General features: G+C 45.7%; 1 protein-coding gene across 1 annotated transcript in view; it reads right to left on the reverse strand.

Moving 5' to 3' along the window:
* Positions 1-15856, reverse strand: part of KDM2A (lysine demethylase 2A) — a 95440-nt gene extending 79584 nt beyond the window's left edge. The window contains exons 1-2 of the mRNA XM_075545298.1: positions 15098-15856; positions 13834-13958 (exon numbers count right to left, since the gene is read on the reverse strand). Of these exons, the coding sequence (XP_075401413.1) occupies positions 13834-13875 (42 nt within the window). The 5' untranslated portion in view covers positions 13876-13958; positions 15098-15856. The remainder of the gene's footprint in view (positions 1-13833; positions 13959-15097) is intronic.
* Between the last annotated feature and the right edge of the window lie 1873 nt (positions 15857-17729).

Raw genomic sequence — 17729 nt, forward strand, 5'->3', positions numbered from 1 at the left:
GAACTGTGTTCTTATTTTTTGGTAAGTAGATCATCAGGCCTTTCCAGGTAGTTTTCCAATCAGGGACTAGTCTTTGCTTTCCAAGACACAAGCACTCTCCCAAAGCTTTCCTCACTCTACGGCGCCTCCTTCCCAGTCCCCTCTGAAGACCACATTATGTTGACCCAATGTCCCACTACCACTGATGTAGAAATCCAGGTGTATGTTAAGCAGTTCTTCCTGAGGTCCAAAATCATGCCTAACTACCGGCCTACTCAATAATTCTAGTCAGTAACTGGAGCTATTCCCCTTATGTGCTTTATTATATATATTGAATGCATATGCAGCACAAAGACATATGCACATGCCGACCAATATAGCTACATGTGCACATTCATGTGGCCCATATTCATTGGCTGATTTTCAGAAGTGGTTCACCTGGCCTTTCTTCCTGGTCTGCTGAAACCTGTTCAGCAGCAGAACAACACACAATCTTCCACTGAAGGGTGGGTGGTACTGACTGTATATGAGGTGACTGGCCATAAATAAAACTCCAGTCTCACGCACAGAAGGTAAGAAACCTTAAGGACAGATTAAAAAAAAAAAAAAAAAAGGACTGCCCCTTTTACAGAAGCATAAAGCCCCCTTCTCCACGGGGCAGCTGGTGGCTTCAAACTATTGATCTTGCCATTAGCAGTACAAATGATAACTATATTTAAGAATGTAGATTTTATTGAGGTTACAGTCAGAAACAAAAGTACATTGGTCAGATCACTGCCCTGACACAAGAGTTCCTAATCTCACACATCATGAATATAAAGAGAGATATTAAGATTGGGCACTACCTAGAACTCGAACTGAGGCCCATGACTACGAGAGTTACCAAGAAAGGGTCCTGGGTATTCAGTTAAAGGAGTAACCTGGGATGGCTTCATATTTACTGACATCAGTGACACAGCCTCTTCCTTTCTCATCCCCCAAAGGGACTATTCTAAAGGAAACGTACTGCTGTAACTTCACTATTGATCTCAAAACAGTGAGTATTCACTTAGGTTGCCAAATAAGTGAATCTTAACTCAAATTTTAAAGCCATGAAAATCAAACTCACTACCATTGAGTTGATAGAGACCTGTAGCAACCCTATAGGACAGAGTAGAACTGCCCTGGTGGGTTTCTGAGTCTGTGAATCTCTATGTAAGCCTTGTTTCTTTCTCTAGAGGAGCAGCTGGTGATTTCAAACTGCCTTTCCTGCAGTTACCAGCCCAACAAGCATCTCACTATGCCACCAGGACTCCTGAAGTTAGTTGACCTTCCAAAAACAAACTCATGGCCAACGAGGCATTTTCAACTCACAGGAACCCTGTAGGATTGGGTATAACTGCCCCCGTGGGTTTCCGAGACTGGAACTTTTTACAGGAGCCAAGACTCGTCTTTCTCCTTCAGCTGGTTTCGAACTCCTGACCTTGCCGTTAGTAGCCCACTGCGTAACTACTATGCCACCGGGTCTCAAGCTGATCTAGGAGATGTGAAAAGGAATAGGAATATCTGTAATTGGGTTGAGGATTTACCATGACCATGAAGTTAGTTTTGTGACAATTCAACAACAACAAAAGAGCTTTATGCTTACACTTTGGGCAAATCCCAGGGTAGCAATCTAAGGCTACGCTTGTGGTATTCTGTGTGAGACTTGAAATCTGAGGTGGCCAGCAGATAATCAAGAGAGAAATAGAAATCATCTCATGTATTTTGTTGGTGGTGCCATCTAGTTGATTGCAATCAACAGTGACTCCACCGACACCACGAGGAGCACTGTCCAGCCCTGCAGCACTCAAGTCTTCCTTTTTGAACCCATTATCGAAATCAGCGTGAGTCTGCTGAACATGGGGGGGTGCGGGCTCTGTAAAGTTCATGGAAAAATACAGGGAAAAAAAAAAAGCCTCATGGAATTTCCCCATAAACTTTTGGAAGCCCATTCATATTTTCCTTTAATGAACCTCAGTATTGGTAACATTTTGGACCAGTTAATGTTCTTGCTATGGGATGTACATTACATGATGTTTTGACACCATCCCTAGCCTCCATCTACTTAATACCAGTAAACATTCCCCTAGTTTGACAATCAAAAATGTCCCTGGATATTGCCAAATGTTTCTTCAAAAACAAAAACAAACCTAGCCTACTCCCATCAAGTTGATTCTGACTCATAGTAATTGTACAGGGCAGAGCAGAACTAACTGCCCCCTAGGATTTCAAGGGCTATAAATCTTTACAGGCACAGAAAGCCTCCTCTTTCTCCTTCAGAGCAGCTGGTGGATTCGAATTGCTAATCTTGTGGCTAGCAGATCAGGATCCTTAAATGTTCCCTACAGGACAAAATTTCCCCTGTTGAAAATCAGTTTTAAAGGAATCTGCTAACAACTCCAACTATATAAAACAATCATCTGGATTATTTCTTCCCCTTAAAATATATATATTATATATATTTTAAAGATATATATATATCTATCTCCTTCTGGTCTTGCTGGTAACACAGCTTAATCTCTGATCCAGTTTACCTGTAGCTCCAAAAGCCTCAGAAATCACATCAAACTCCCTTAATGACAAGTTGGTTAACATCAGAACTCAGAGCTCAAGATCTTCAATTAAGCATTCTTTCCACCTTATCATGCTACTGTCCAGGAAGTGACCAAGTCTGGTTAGCCTTCACTGCCGTGCCCACTGGCCTTCCTTTTTAGCCCATCCTTTCCATTTCTTTCTCTGGGCAGAGAGGAGTTACAGTTTCAGAAACCCACAGGAACAGTTCAACTCGACAGTTCCCACAGGGTCAGAATCAACTCGAGAGCAATGAGCTTTGTTTGGTGTTGATATCGCAGGGCAGATTCTCAATCTTTTGCAGGACACCTAATCACGTGTTTAAGATACAGATAGACCACAGTAGGAGCTCCAGCCTCCGAGGTTCTGACGCATTTCTACTATGCTCCCAGATGATACTGAGCCTGCTGGTAAGGGGACCACACTCTGGGAAGCGCTGCCCTAGAAATCAGGTACCTATCACCTTAAGAGCAATCTAGTTCAATGTTCTAGATATTTCCCCTAAACTGCAGCAATATTACTCCTAAAACACCATTTTGGTCAAATTACTGCTCTTTTCAAGCCCATTTTAATGGCTATCTATTATTCATACCTGGCCTTTAAAGTTGTTTAAGATTTGGTCCCAACATTGTCAACAGTGCTTCCCCATACAGGTCTACTTTCATCCTGCTAACCTAGCATTGTCCCCTGAACGGGCTTAAGAGGGAGGCTGCCACACCACAGAAAGCTTATGCTGGCAAGACCTCCTGGAAGGCGGCCCTTTTTCCACTACTCACTTACCTATCTGGTGGAGGCTGAATTTACCCAAACCACTTGCTTGGTCCCTACTGGCTCACTTTACATTTTCACCAAGTACTCACCATAGAGAAAACCCCTACAATGCAAAACAGAAATTAATGACTTGAATGACATGGGTAAATACGAGGTCTCATATAAACAAATACTACACAAATACTATTGCTTTATTTTATTAAGCAAAAGATTCCAAGTTCAAAGGACAAAAGAATGAGCATTTTTTAAAAAATGACCAAACACTGTTAAATATGTATAGCTATCTCAAGAGATGGGTTCTTGGCTTGGCACTATCAATGACTCCTCGGGGGCAACACCTGATAAGGTAAGGTGCTCCTACCCATGAGGAAGTTATGCCCTATCCTATAGTGTTGCTATCAGCTAGAATCAACTCAAAGTACACACCACCACCACCTCATTTAGGACATTAAGCAGACACCTGCCAGCAGACTCAAAAACGAGAGAGAATTCAGACTACAACTTGCTACAATAGCAGTGGGCAATAGCTTGTTTTCTATTTAAAATATTCCGCAAGAGACACACACAAGGGGAAGTATGAAAGGAATATTGGAGCTAGGGTGAGGGCAGCTGGGCTCTAGACCAGAAACTATCAACTTTGTGGCTTTGGACAAGCCATAGCCCCTCCCTAGCCTCTATTTCCACAATATAAAATGTAAGGTTTTCAAAGACAACAGCTGTTCCACAGAATTAAATAAGGTAATGTGCATGAAAGAACCTAGCCTGGTTATTTGGCACTTGAGAAATGTTTATTAAATCTTAGCCTTTGTTGATGTGAAAAGTCCAATACAATAAAATATTATTGCAAAATGTAAAGTAAAAAAATACATGATATGCACAAAATACAATGAACCTATTAATTCTCTGACTTAATGGCCAAAATCCAAACCTGAACAACCATCTGCAACTTCACTGCTTTCCAACAACCAATCTCACTGCCATCCAGTCAATTATGATTCATAGCGACTTTGTGGACAGAGTAGAGCTACCTCATGAGTTTCTGAGGCTGCATAAAGTCATCTTTCTCCCGTGGAGTAGCTGGTGGATTCAAACTGCTAACCATTGTTTACCCAACAGCACCGCCAGGTCTCCTAATATTGTCTAAAGGTTGGTTAAAATCTTGGAGATGTCTAAAGACAGGGAGAGCTTAAAACTCAAACTTAGCTTTTAGAGTTAATGAAAGTTGTTTATTTGTTCTAATGGTCCCAACTGCTGCAAATGTCCTCATTTGGCATGTGTGCTAAGCAAAGTTTTTATTCATTACAGTTTAGACCTCTGGCTCAGGTCTACTCTGCAAGACCGAAGGTCCAGATTTTTGCTCATCCTTGTACACCTAACTCTGAGCACCCAAAATGGGTAGCATAGAAAAGTTCCAGGGCTGTCAACAATATCAGCAAATACTTACTGAGCTCTTTGTGTCAGGCACCATTCCAAGCATCCAGCATCTACCACAAGCAAAAACAAAGTCCCAACTCTGAGAGCGTACATTTTAGCAGAAAGATACACACAAATCAACCTAAGTTAAGGTAGTGATTGTGCTCCTGTTAGGTGCCATCAAGTCGGTTCTGACCCACAGCGAGCGCATGTACAATAGAATGCAACAATGACTGGTCCTGCACCATCCTCATGAAGTTGTTGCTACACCTGAATCCATGGTGGCCCAAGTTAGTGACTAGTGTTTAGCAAGATAAAACAAGGGAAAAAAAAAAAAAAAAAGATAAAACAAGGGAAAGTAAAAGAGCTTGAATATAGTTTTAGTCCTCATTCTGGGTCCCCAAAATAGTTTATTGTGGAAGATTGATACAAAGGAATAAAGAATTAGCTCACTCATTTTCTACATTTTAAATCCCCCCCAAAATGGGCAACAAGTTTTTCCTATATCATCAGGAAGCAAGCTGCAACCATCAGAACAGTGAACTCCTCCACCTAGACAGATGGAAGACTACGTCTAATGAAATATTACAAATAAGCAAATTGGAAAAGTTAATGCAGACCATCTATAATTTCTTCTGATTAATAATACACAAAGCTTTCACAGAGGAAAAAAGAAAATAGCTTAAAATCAAAACTCTACATTGCCTAATTTGTTCCTGGTCAGAAAAATCTTAAGAGTGAGGTCAAGTGGGGCTACTTGTAAAAGGGTTGGGTGGTTTCCAGAGCAATCCAGGGAAAGGTGGGGCTATCATCAAAGGTTCATGAGTTGGCATTACAGATATGAGTTAGCTACTCTGGGGAAACATATGGAAAGTACACTAACAGAGTTGAACATCTGATCTTATAATAACATGCTTTAGAAAATCTCTTAATCTTATCATCAAAACCAATAAGCAAAAAAAAAAAAAAAAGATTGACAAGCAAATAGAATTCTCAGACACGGGCAACATGATTAGGTGAACTTGACAGGAAAAAATACTCAGGTCAGATTGCTCCTCTCACCCTAAAATAAATAATGTTCACTTTCTTATACCTGATTTGACTGGTTCGTTTGCTTCTGTAGTTGCCTGTGGCATGAGGTAGTGAACTGTTTCCATACTAAAAGTAAATATATATGCAATATACAAGGGGGTTCAAAAAGTCTATGGGGAAATTCTACTGTCTCTTAATTTCATTTTTCCATGAACTTTTTGAAACGCCCATCCCCCACCCATGACACAGTTGGGATGGATATTATAGTGTACTGCAAAATATAATAAAGATAATCTTTTCCAGTATCCCATGCTAAAACTGAAGGTGATCATACTGAATACTATACAAACTTTAAGTACCCACTACTTTAGATATACATTATTTTGCCTTTAATTTTCTATACAATAAAAGATTACTCAGAATTGTTACAGTTTCAGAAACCTAAAAGACCACTGATTATAATTGCTATGATCTAAACACATTTAGAAACTGCAAGATATTATACGGAATGCTTCCCAGAAGAAAATACATGGACAGTGACAAAAACACAAAGCTACTGCCACACTTTGGCTCCTGAAACTAAACACAGAAAAGCTTCCATCCCTAGTACCTATCAGAGATTTTAATAAAGTATTATATCTCAACTTCTTAGACATATAGAAATAAATCATCTGTATTACAGAACCAAAAATCTGCCCAGATATCAACATGAAACTTCTATCCATTATTCTATCTATCAAGTAGCTCCAAGGAACATCAGCATGCAAAGGTCTGACTGTTATAGGAATTTATATACTTAAGAAAAGCCAAACAGTGTTCGCACAGTCTTGTCATTTCCTGGCTATTCAGGTTCAACTCCAACAATGCAGAGTAAGCATCCTAGTCTCAGAAATTGGAATGCATACCTCAATCTTCAAATAAATACTATCTTCAAAAGTCTAATTTGCTTCTACGTGAATAGGTAAATAATGATATTTGGCTAACTTTCTTTTATAAACTTATTTCTCACGTAAAATAAAATGGCTTGTCACAAAGTTTATAAAAATGTATCAAAAAGTTGTACCACAACCAACTTGGGTTTTATCCAGGGTTGCAAACATGGTTCAACCTTACAAAATCAACCAAAGTAATACATTACACATGCACAGTCCAAACAAAAAGCACCTGTGGAGGAGGAAAAGCATCTGATCAAGCCCCACACCCTTTCTCAATGAGAACTCTAAAGAAGATTGGTATATAAGGTAAACTCCTCATTTTGATTTAGGGCAGAAATGAAAAGTCAACAGCCATTACTTAATAGAGAGAAGACTAAGAGTTTTACCCAGGAACTCAGAAACAAGACAAGGGTGGCCCAGATCCTATACAGAAGAATTTCTTGCTCACAAGCTAATAGAATTTAGCAAAGTTGCAGGGTACAAGATTAACAAACAAAAATCAATTGGGTTAGAAATGATAAAATAATAATTGTTTATAAATTATCAAGGGTTCAGGGGAAGGGGTAGTGGGGAGGGAGGAGAAAATGAGGAGCTGATACCAAGGGCTCAAGTAGAAAGCAGGTGTTTTGAGAATGATGATGGCAACATAGGTATGAATGTGCTGGATACAAATGATGTATGTACAGATTATAAAAAGAGTTGTATGAGCCCCTAATAAAATAATTTTAAAAAATCAATTGGGTTTCTATACACCAGTGATGAGAATTCTCTAAGAAAATTAGAAAAGCAGTTTAATGCACAATAGCACCCAGAAGAAAAGATGTAGATATAAATCTAACCAAGGACATAAAGGACTTACATAATATAAAAAAAAATTAACAAAAAATAAAACCAAACCCACTGCCATCGAATCTATTCCGTCTCACAACAACCCAACAATAGAGAGAGTCTACAAAGCTATCAACCTTCACAGAGCAGACTACCACATCTTTCTCCCATGGAACAGATGGGTTCGAACTGCCAACCTTTTGGGGTTAGCAGCCTAGCACTTCAACTGCTCTGCTATGAGGACTCCAAAAGATAGTAAAGATTTAAATAAATGAAAAGATATACTAGGTTCGCAGACTTAATATTGTTAAGAAGTCAATACTACCCAACACAATCTACAGATTCAATGTAATCCCAAACAGAATTCCAACAAACTTATTTACAGAAAAGGAAAAAACAATCCCCAACTACATATGGAATGGCAAATGAAAAAACCAAATTCACTGCCACTGAGTGAATGCTGACTCATAAGGACAACGGGACAGGGTAGAACTGCCCCTATGAGTTTCTGATACTGTAACCCTTTTAACGAAGTAAAAAGCCCCACCTTTAACCTGAGGAGAGACTGCTGGTTTGGAACTGCTACCCTTGCAGTTGGCAATCCAATTTATAACCACTAGGTTCCTATGGAATGGCAAGAACAAACCAGATTCACTTCCATCAAGTTGATTCCAACTCATAGTAGCCCTATAGGGCAGGATAGAACTGCCCCTGTGGGTTTCCAAGACTACAACTCTTTAATTTTTTTAATAGATCAATATTTTTTTTTAATTTTATAAATCATTTTATTGGGGGCTCTTACAACCCTTATAACAATCCATGCATCAATTGTATCAAACTCATTTATACATATATTGCCATCATCAATTTCAAATATTTTGTTTCTGTTTAAGCCCTTGGTATCAGCTCATTTTTCCCCTCCCTCCCCCACCCTCCAACCCTCATGGACCCGATAAAATACAAGTTATTATTACTATTATTATTATTACTATTTTCGTATTTTACACTGCCCACTGTCTCCTTTCATGAGTTACTATTGTTCGGGGGAGGGGCGGGGAGGGGGCAGTTATACGTCTCTAAACTATAACTATAGTTTAAACTATAACTCTTAATGGGAGTAGAAAGCCTCATCTTTCTCCCTCGGAGCTACTAGTGGTTTTAAACTAGGACCTAACGGTTATCAGTCCAACATTTAACCAATGCGCCACCAGGGCTCCTATGGAATCACAACTGGCCCCCAAATATCTAAAACAACGTCGAAAGAGAACAGAGTAAGAGGACTCACACGTCATCATTTTAAAACCTTACACATCATTGGACTGCTAACCACAGTCGGTAGTTATGCCCACCACCCCAGCCCCAGAACCTGTGGGAAAGATGAGGATGTTTGCTCGTGTAAAGATTTTTATTTTAATTTTTAATCATTTTATTAGGGGCTCATACAACTTTTTTTTTTCCTGGCAAAAAAAACTCATCACAATCCATACATACATCAATTGTGTAAAGCACATTTGTACATTCATTGCCCTCATCACTCTCAAAACATTTGCTCTCCACTAAGCCCCTGGCATCAGGTGCTTATGTTTTCCCCTTCCTCCCCGCTCCCCTCTCCCTCATGAGCCCTTGATAATTTATAAATTATTATTTTGTCATATGCTCCTATAAAGATTTACAGGCTCAGACACTCTGTGGAGGGTGGCTTTGAATGGGAATCAATTCAATGGCACAAGGAGTTTATGCAGATACAGTAAGTAACCACAACAGCCTGATAGTAAGTCTAACAATAGACATACAGACCAAAAGAATAAAACTGAAACTGCAGAAATAAACCCATACATCTATGGCCCATTTGACAGTAAAAGGATCTCTTCAAGTAATGGTTCTGGGAAAATTTCGGTAAAATTAAACAATACATGTCTTACACCATACACAAAACAAATTTACAATAGATTAAGGAACTAAAGGTTCAAACACCTAAAACTGCTAAAAGAAGGCTCAGAGGCAATGTTGTCAGACTTAGCTTTTAAATAATGGCTAATTGAGTGGAATAATACAAGCACAGAGCTTGAAAGGCAACATACATAAATGGAACCTCATAAAAATTAAAAACTTGCTCATCGAAAGACTTAACCACAAAAGTGAAAAGACAAGCCACTGACTGGGAGAATAGCTCTGAAAACCATACATTTAAAAAGAATCTAACAGCAATATATAAAACTTTGACAACCACATAACAAAAGGACAAATAACTCAATCATAAAATGGGCAGAGGATTTGAATAGACATTTCACAAGAGAAGACTTTCAAATGCTCACTAAACAGACAAAAAGATACAACATTAGCCGTCCAACCCACTGCCATCAAGTCAGTAAGTTCCCCCTCACATACAAGGCTGGTAGGAATGTAAACTGGCATAGCCATTGTGAAAAGTATGGCCGTTCATCTAAACACCAAAACAGAACTCTAGTAGGGTCTCCAAATGTCACTCCTGGGTATATGTCTGAAAGATCTAAAAGTAGAGACACTCAAAGAGCCTTGGACACTGTCAAAGTTCACTGTAGCACTCTTCACAAGTGGAAACAACCTGAAATGTTCATCAACAGAAGAAATGAAGTGGAGCTCAAAGATATTTAGCTGAATAAAACAAGCCAATCACAAAATGGCAAATATCTTATGACCTAACTTATGCAAAACAACAGGAAAGAGTAAATGTCAGAAAACAAAGTTTATTAGTGCTTACTGGGGGAAGGGGAAAGGGAGCTAGAAAAAAACCACATTTAAGGGTAGGGTTGCTGTAACTGCTGTCACAAAGTTGCACACCTATAAAAAAGCTGTGTGATCTATTTACAACGTGGATGGAAAAGGAGCAGCAAAGACTTCTTTTGTGTAACCAAACACCTCAGGGGCTTGGTTCCTTTGCTTGGAAGTTTAGGGTCATGGTTTCAAAGAACATCCCAGTTAATTGGCCTAACTGTGTTCTGTGCTTTTTTTCTATCTCCTCCTTTATTTGTCAAGGAGCCCTGGCAGCATAGCGCTTACATGTTGGGCCGCTACCCGCCAAGGTACCACCAGCCAGCCGCTCCTTGGGAGAAAAGATGAGGCTTTCTATTCCTGAAGAGTTGCCGTCTTAGAAACCCACAGAAGCAGTTCTACCCTGTCTTACAGGGTTGCTATGAGACAAATCAACAGTGAGTTTGGACTTAGGGCATTTGGAGTTCATTCTGTAGCGCCTGGGGTCTTAAAAGCTTGCCAAAGGCTATCCAAGGCACACACCCTTGGTCTCTATTCACCTAGAGCAAAGGAGTGGAGAGTGTCAAGAATAGGATAGGGAATGTGTGGGTTGTCTCCAGAAACACTGTTGCTTTTTCCCTGAGACCCAGAGGACTGGATGCTGCTGCCTACCACTACAGAAAACAATCTGATTGAAGATCCACATAAGATTCCTGATCAGAAACGGAGAAACGGAGAAATGTAGAACATAATTTAAAACGTTCATGGACTTTCTGGAGCCACAGAGGGTGGATGAACTCCTGAAGACATTGTTGAAATGATCTTATATAAAAATTATTCCCTGTGTATAAGTCCCCAATAAAATTATTGGGAAAAATTGTATTCCCTGAACTTATCTTTAAACTGAACAATTTGGCTTTGCAATTTTATTTGTTTGTTTGTTTTTAAGGTATGCCTTGAGCATGTGCTCCTTAAGAACTGTCTGTAAAGGATCAAATTGGTAAGAGCAACTCCTGCAACACTCCACAGGCAGCTTAGGGGGCAATGAGTTTATGTTAATGAGGAAGGAACAACTCAGAAAAGAGGGTGAGAAGACTGCTCAATTCCCACACTAAATTATACTTGTAAAAATTGGCGAATTGGTGTATGTTGTGCTCCTCAACAACAAAATAAAACTTTAAGAAAAAAATATATCAAAATTTAAGTTGACCAAATTTAGCCTGTACACATGAAATTGCTACATCAGCAGAAAACACTGAAAGAATTTATTCAAACAAGAACTTCTCTATTAATAAGATTGCAACTTTCAATTTTTTTAAAAGACAGTTAAAGGGTCTTTCTAAAATGTCTCTTATCCAGAAACAAGTTTGGACTTAGACTTTTAATAGTTAGCACTATGATATCTCTCCCAAGGGACTACTCTGAAGGCATGCCATAGAGAGTTGGTCATTTAAACTTTTCGGCCCCAATACAATGTGGAAGTAACAGTAACAGTACGATGAAATACAGTAAGGGATTCAATTCAATTTGCTATTTAATGCATGAGACCACATGAACTTTTAACAATTAAGGCAACTTAATAAATCTGTCATTTTGTCTCTTTCAAATTTTATGTTCCATGGTCACGAACTGCAAAAGAAGTTCTATGCTTTGACCTACTTTAAAGCCAGACACTGTTAAAACAACCATTAATATAAGTCCATGTAAAATCTAACTTTTGGGAACAAAGAAAAATAGAAAAGAACTTCTTAGTGCTTTCAGTAAAGAAGTTTCTGACTTTATGGACATATGAAACATTTCCAGTAAGCTCATCCTGAGTATTCAGTAACCCAAGCACTCATATAGACAACGACGAACTTGCATTGAAAGTCTGGAAAACAAGACTACAACTCAGTAAGCAGCCAACATCCGTCCTCTTAGATCCAAAGTTGTACTATGAAAAGGATTTACATTTGAGAGAAATTTTTTCCATGTAATCATAGAAAGAGAAACAGATATCAGTTGCCATAAACTTCAAGATTATAGTAGTACCCAACACTCTAAGAAAAATCCTTAAAATATATATGATGTGTCCTCCTACAGAGCACTGCTACAATAGCACATTGATCAAAAGAAAAATGCACGCTTAAAGGCTTAATGTATGCAACAGGTAGTTATCATCTTGGTTAGTTAACAACAATGAGGACATTACCAAGAGAGAAATCACAGATTCCTTGGATTTCCTAGCCACTGTTCCCTCTTACCATGAACAAACTGTGGAGATGGCAGAACAGCTCTTTCCTAGGAAAGGTGAGACCACAGGGTCTCTTAGATCCTCTGCAGTAACTTAACCATTCCAGTTAAGTTGGCATCATAAAAATGCATTCCAGTTAGCAATGTCTACCTGGGGAAGGCACTTTACAACACCCTCTCTCTCTGCTCCCAAAGAAGAGTTTCTAATTTAAAAAAAAAAAACAAACCCTAAATCCTAAACCTCTAAAACTCTACCACTTTATTTGTGAGAGCAGAGAAGTATACTGTCAACACAGTGAATTCAGAGGAGACAAGAGGCAACTCTCTGCAAGAAGACTCACCAGAATACTTGTCTGCTGGGTATTTGTGCCAAACCATTTTAATAGGAACCTTAAAGACAACAACAGTCCCTCTCTCCAAAAGCGCTGGGATCGTTAGAGAATTAAAGCAAAGAACCATTCTCTTTTTCTTCCAAAATCAGTCTAAGAGGCAGAGCCAAATAAAACCACCATAAATTGCTCTAGTGTAAATGTCTGGGTCTTTCAGTTCAGCACCGTTCACGCAATACACACAATTCTGTGGCTTTCCTCACTTCCCACTCTACAAACACAAATTCAAACGTTTGAAGTAAATAGCGCGAATATTAATAAGGCTCTCTTTGACTAAAACAAAAAGCAAATTCTTAAACTCCAACAGGGAAACCGTGAAAGGAAAGCAGGGCTTCGAAAGGGCAAGTATTCATGCATGTATGTGCACACAAGCTAATTCCTTGCCCAAAAATCCCGAGTAAGAATTTCGTTCAACAAGACTTAATTCATATATGCCTCCTCTCAAAAGAAGAACTTTCTCAGCGCCCGGCATTCTACCTGTCCTCAGCACTCCGCCTCCCCCCCCTTCCGAGTCATTTACTGAATAGAACAGTCCAGACTTTTCTCCAGGCCTGAGCCACGGGCCCTGGCACACAAGAGTCGAAAAATTACACAGGCAAGAACCTCCCACCAACAGCTTTGACCCTAAAACTTATCATTGATTTTATTGCTATCAGTATTACAAAATTAGAAAGGTTTGTCTCCTAGTACTCCAAACAATCCTTTGATTTCCCACGGACCTAAAGAAGTTACAGACTGCACCTAACTCCATTTCCAAGCAGCGTGAACGCAAAGGCTCTAATTGGTCCAAACCCCCAATGAAATATTAATACACCTTCTCTCCTCTTCTGGTATAGCCACCTGAAAGGTTCTAATCAGTCTGTTCACAAAGGGAAACAAAATAATTACTCGGCTTCAGATTTGAGGGGTAAAAAGTGCCTGAGAATACTTACCAATCTCTGGCTGTAGCGAATCCTTTCTTCCTCGGGTTCCATCGCTCACTCGTCTGTTGCAATCACTGTTAAAGAAACCACTCCAGGGCGGCCCTCCTCTTCCTCTTAGAAACCAGAAGGCAACACTGAGGAATAAGGGCAGGAGCAGAGGTGAGAGCCCATCCTTTGGCTCATCCTCAGTGCGCAAGCAGGAGGATTGGAGCTTAGTGTAAATGAAAGGCTGCCTGCTCCGCGTCGAGTCTGGGGCCCCAAGACCCGGTCAACATTAATCGCCACATCACAACAGTCCCTAGCCCTAGGCCCGTCGAGATGGGAGATCTTAATTTCAGTTCGTTGGGGCAAGCACTTTTTTCTCCCCAGCTGGAAGGCAGGCTGCAATGAGCAAAACTCGGCCGTTTCATGGCAGCTTTGGCGGGGAGGGGCAGACCAACACCCCAGAGCCACCCCAGACTTTGCACTCCCTTGACCAGGCTAAGCTCAGAGCAGAGGGCTCTGAAGCCTGCGAGATCCACGCTCACTGGCAACGAGCTCCAAGAGGAGAGAAAAGGCTCGGGCTAACTGGATACAGAGAGGCCCCAAATTTCAGCATAGGAGAACACCTCCCCGAGCCCTCTCAGGAAGCCTCCCGACCATGGGACCTTGGCATTACCAACCCCTCCCTCCGCCCTACCCGAGATCGGGTCCAACTCCGCCACCCTGGGCCAAGAGTTCCAACTCTGCCACCCTGGGCCAAAGAGCTGACCCTCAGTCCCCAATTTCCATCCACTCCTTGTGCCTCCAGAACTAAAATAGGCGAGTGGAGAGGCACGCTTCTTTTCCCAACAGGAGGCAACACCGGTCTGAACGATGGGCATGCCACAAAATCCCAAAAAAGAGTTCTACTTTTTTCTAAACGGTCACTTCCCTAGGTAATGGGGCTTTGGGGAGCAGTTTGGGTTTTTTGGGGGGAGGCAACCACAGGACGGCCACGTTCACAACATCCTTTCCAAACTGCCTCGGGAGCAGGGGACCCGATGTCAGAGTTTGGAGCGCAGTTCAAGGCAGAGCCCGGCCGAGGTCACTCTTCACCCCAGTCGAGGGGACAACCAGGCTAGCATCCCCTGAACGAGGTCCGCCCGGACCAGGGAGTTAGGGGGCAAACCCGCTTAACTCGCGGACCCCCGGGGAGAGGGCACTTCCACAATGCTCCCCAAGGCAAAAAGAAATAAAAACTTTGGGTAAGCCACGGAGCCAAACTTCCACATGGGGGGAGGGGGAGGCTCACCAGGGGCTTCGCCGCTCAGCTCTGGTCCGACAGAGAAATGAGAGAGCCCCCAAACTGTGAGCAGAAATTCAATCCCACGCGGCGTCTTCGGGTTTCCTCGTGGATCCAGCCAGTATCCAGAGAGGGTCAGAGCGACCCGGAAAAGAGCGGAAACCGGGGCGGAATAAAACCTCCTCTTCTGGCTCCAGCGTCCAGGATCCGCGGCGTCGGGCGCGGGGCGCACGACCCTCGGCGCCCAGCCGGGGCGCCCCCGCCTCCCCCGGGCCAGCGGGCAGCAGCCCGAGTCCCGGCCGGCCCCGGCCGCGGGGAGCGCCCTCCTCGCCGTGCCCTCGGCAGCGGCGGCCGATCAGCTGAGACCCGCCGGCCCGAGGCTCCCCGCGCCGCCCCGGCCCCCCGGAACGCGGGCCCCGGCCCCGGGGGGCGGAGAGGGCGGGCGCGGCGGGCGCGCCGGGCTGGGGGCCCGGGCTCCCCTCGCGTCTGCCCTCAGCACGGGCTCCGCGCTGCGGGACGAGCCCCCGGCTACTCCCCGGTCGCAAAGGAGGGATTCCGGAGGATGGGCCCCCTGGCGTTGCCCCTCCTCCCGGAGCGCCCCCTGCCCAGAATAGACAGAGCGGCGACAGGCCGAGGCGCTGGGAAGGTGCTCTGCGACCCGCCGCCGCCGCCGCCGCCGCCGCCGCTGTCGGGGAGGGGTGTTGTTTCCCTCACACAGGAGGAGCCGCTGAAGCAGCCGCCGCCATTTTGAACCCGTCAGACTCTCACATACACACAGCTCCTCGGAGGCGCACTGCGCAGGCGCCGCCTCTCCTCCCCTCCTCCGGCTTGCCTCTCCACCCCCACCCCCTCCCAGGCTCCCATAGCTTCTTACCGCTCTCCAGGGCGCACGTGAACGCGCACGCGTCACTCCCCTTGAACGCGGACTCTCCGCCGGCGCGCGCACGCGCGGAAGCGTCGGCCTCGAATCGCCCGCGCCCGGCGACGCCGACGCGGCTCCCCGCCCCCCCTCGCGTCAGCCCGCCCGCCGCCCCCGCTCTCCGCCGGCCTTCTTCCAGCGCTCCGGACGGGCCCGCTCCTCGCGCTTGCGCGCAGGGCCCAGCTCCTCCTCCGCGCGCCTTCCTTCTGGCCCCCCCCCGCCGGCCTACCTCCCCCCCCCCCCAGCACAGCCTCGCACGAACACACTCTTCGCCTCTGTGACCCCGCCCCTCGCCGGCCAGCTGCGCCGCGGCCCTCCCCCACCTCTCCTGGGAGGGTGGTGACCCCCGACCCCCCAGCCCCCACCAAGCACTACAAGCTCCCCCAAGCGGTGGGGGCAGTGCCCCCGGCCCCCTCCGCCGCCAGGCGCCCCACTCGGCCCGTCACAGTCCCTCGGCCTGAGGCCCAGCGGCCTGGGCCAGGGCGGCCGTTGCCCGCCTCAGAGCGGGGTCTCCCGGGGTCAAGCCGGCGGGCCACACCGACCGGACCCGGGCGTCCTCGCTCGGGGCAGCCCCAGGCGAGGGGCGCAGGCCGGAGGCGCCAGCCCGCCGGCTGCCCGCCCCTCGCGCGCCTGCCGGTGGGCCGAGGCCCGCCTGCCCGCCATCCTGGGGCAGGCCTGGCGCCCCCGCCGCGGGGTCCGCCACCCCCGGCCCGGGGGTCCTGGGTGCAGCGGCCCGGCCCCGCCTCACCCACTCCTCGCCGCTCCGCAGGGGCAGGAAACGGGAGTAGCAGCTACTCAGTAGCATGTCTGTCTGTCCTGGGCTCGGCTCCCCCGGGGAGCTCAGGCGCTTGACCAAGGGCGTCCACAGGTACCCGGCGCCAGAGTGGTGTCCGCGACGGCCCGGGCGGCGGCGGCGGCCGGCGCGCCCCCCGCGGCCCGCAGGCGACCGAGGAGGTGGCCGGGGGAGCCCCCGCGCCTCGGCCACGCTCAGGTCTCCGCCGCGCCGGTGCCCCCGGCGGCCCGGGTGGGACGTGACCCCGCCCCCGGCGAGTGGGGCGCCCCTCACGGAGGGGTGCGCTGGCCGCCTGCAGCCCCCGGGCCGACCTCGCCGCCCCGGGCCGCAGCGAGAGCGGGAGGCCCGGCCGAGAAGATGTCTCCGCTCGGTGCGCGCCGCTTCGCGCGAGGGTCAGCGACGGGGCAGCGGCCGCCCGAGCCGCGCCGGCCCTGCCCACGAACGGGCTCCGACGCTCGACAGCTGCCCGACGGGTCGCCAGACTTGGGGCGTCGACGGAGCCTGGCCGGGGAGCGGAGCGCGGCCATGCGAGCAGCCCCGGCGCCATCAGGGCAGCTCCCCAGCCAATCTGGTGCGCTGGGCCCCGAGGAGCTGAGAGATCGCGTGGAGCACCGTGACTCCGGCGCGTGCCGACTGTGGCCACCCGAGCCTTTTCGCCTTGTCTTTCTTTCCCCGGGTTTCGCCGCTGCGCCCCAGAGCCGCCTGAGGAGCGAGCCAAGACAGAGCATCTTGAACTTCCACACCCACAACCTTGAACTCTTTCAGCCAGACCACTAAAATACCTTCTAGTCTCCCTCTCACGGTTGGGACGCTTAACTAAAAGGCACCGAGAGGAAACCGAAGGATCACTATCCATGGGCACACGACGTTTTTCTTCATGCCAACTAGGAGTTTGAACTCCGCTTTGTTTCACAGCTGTCTTTGGTGCC

This window comes from Tenrec ecaudatus, chromosome 4 (assembly GCF_050624435.1).
Source record: "Tenrec ecaudatus isolate mTenEca1 chromosome 4, mTenEca1.hap1, whole genome shotgun sequence".
NCBI lineage: Eukaryota > Metazoa > Chordata > Mammalia > Afrosoricida > Tenrecidae > Tenrec > Tenrec ecaudatus.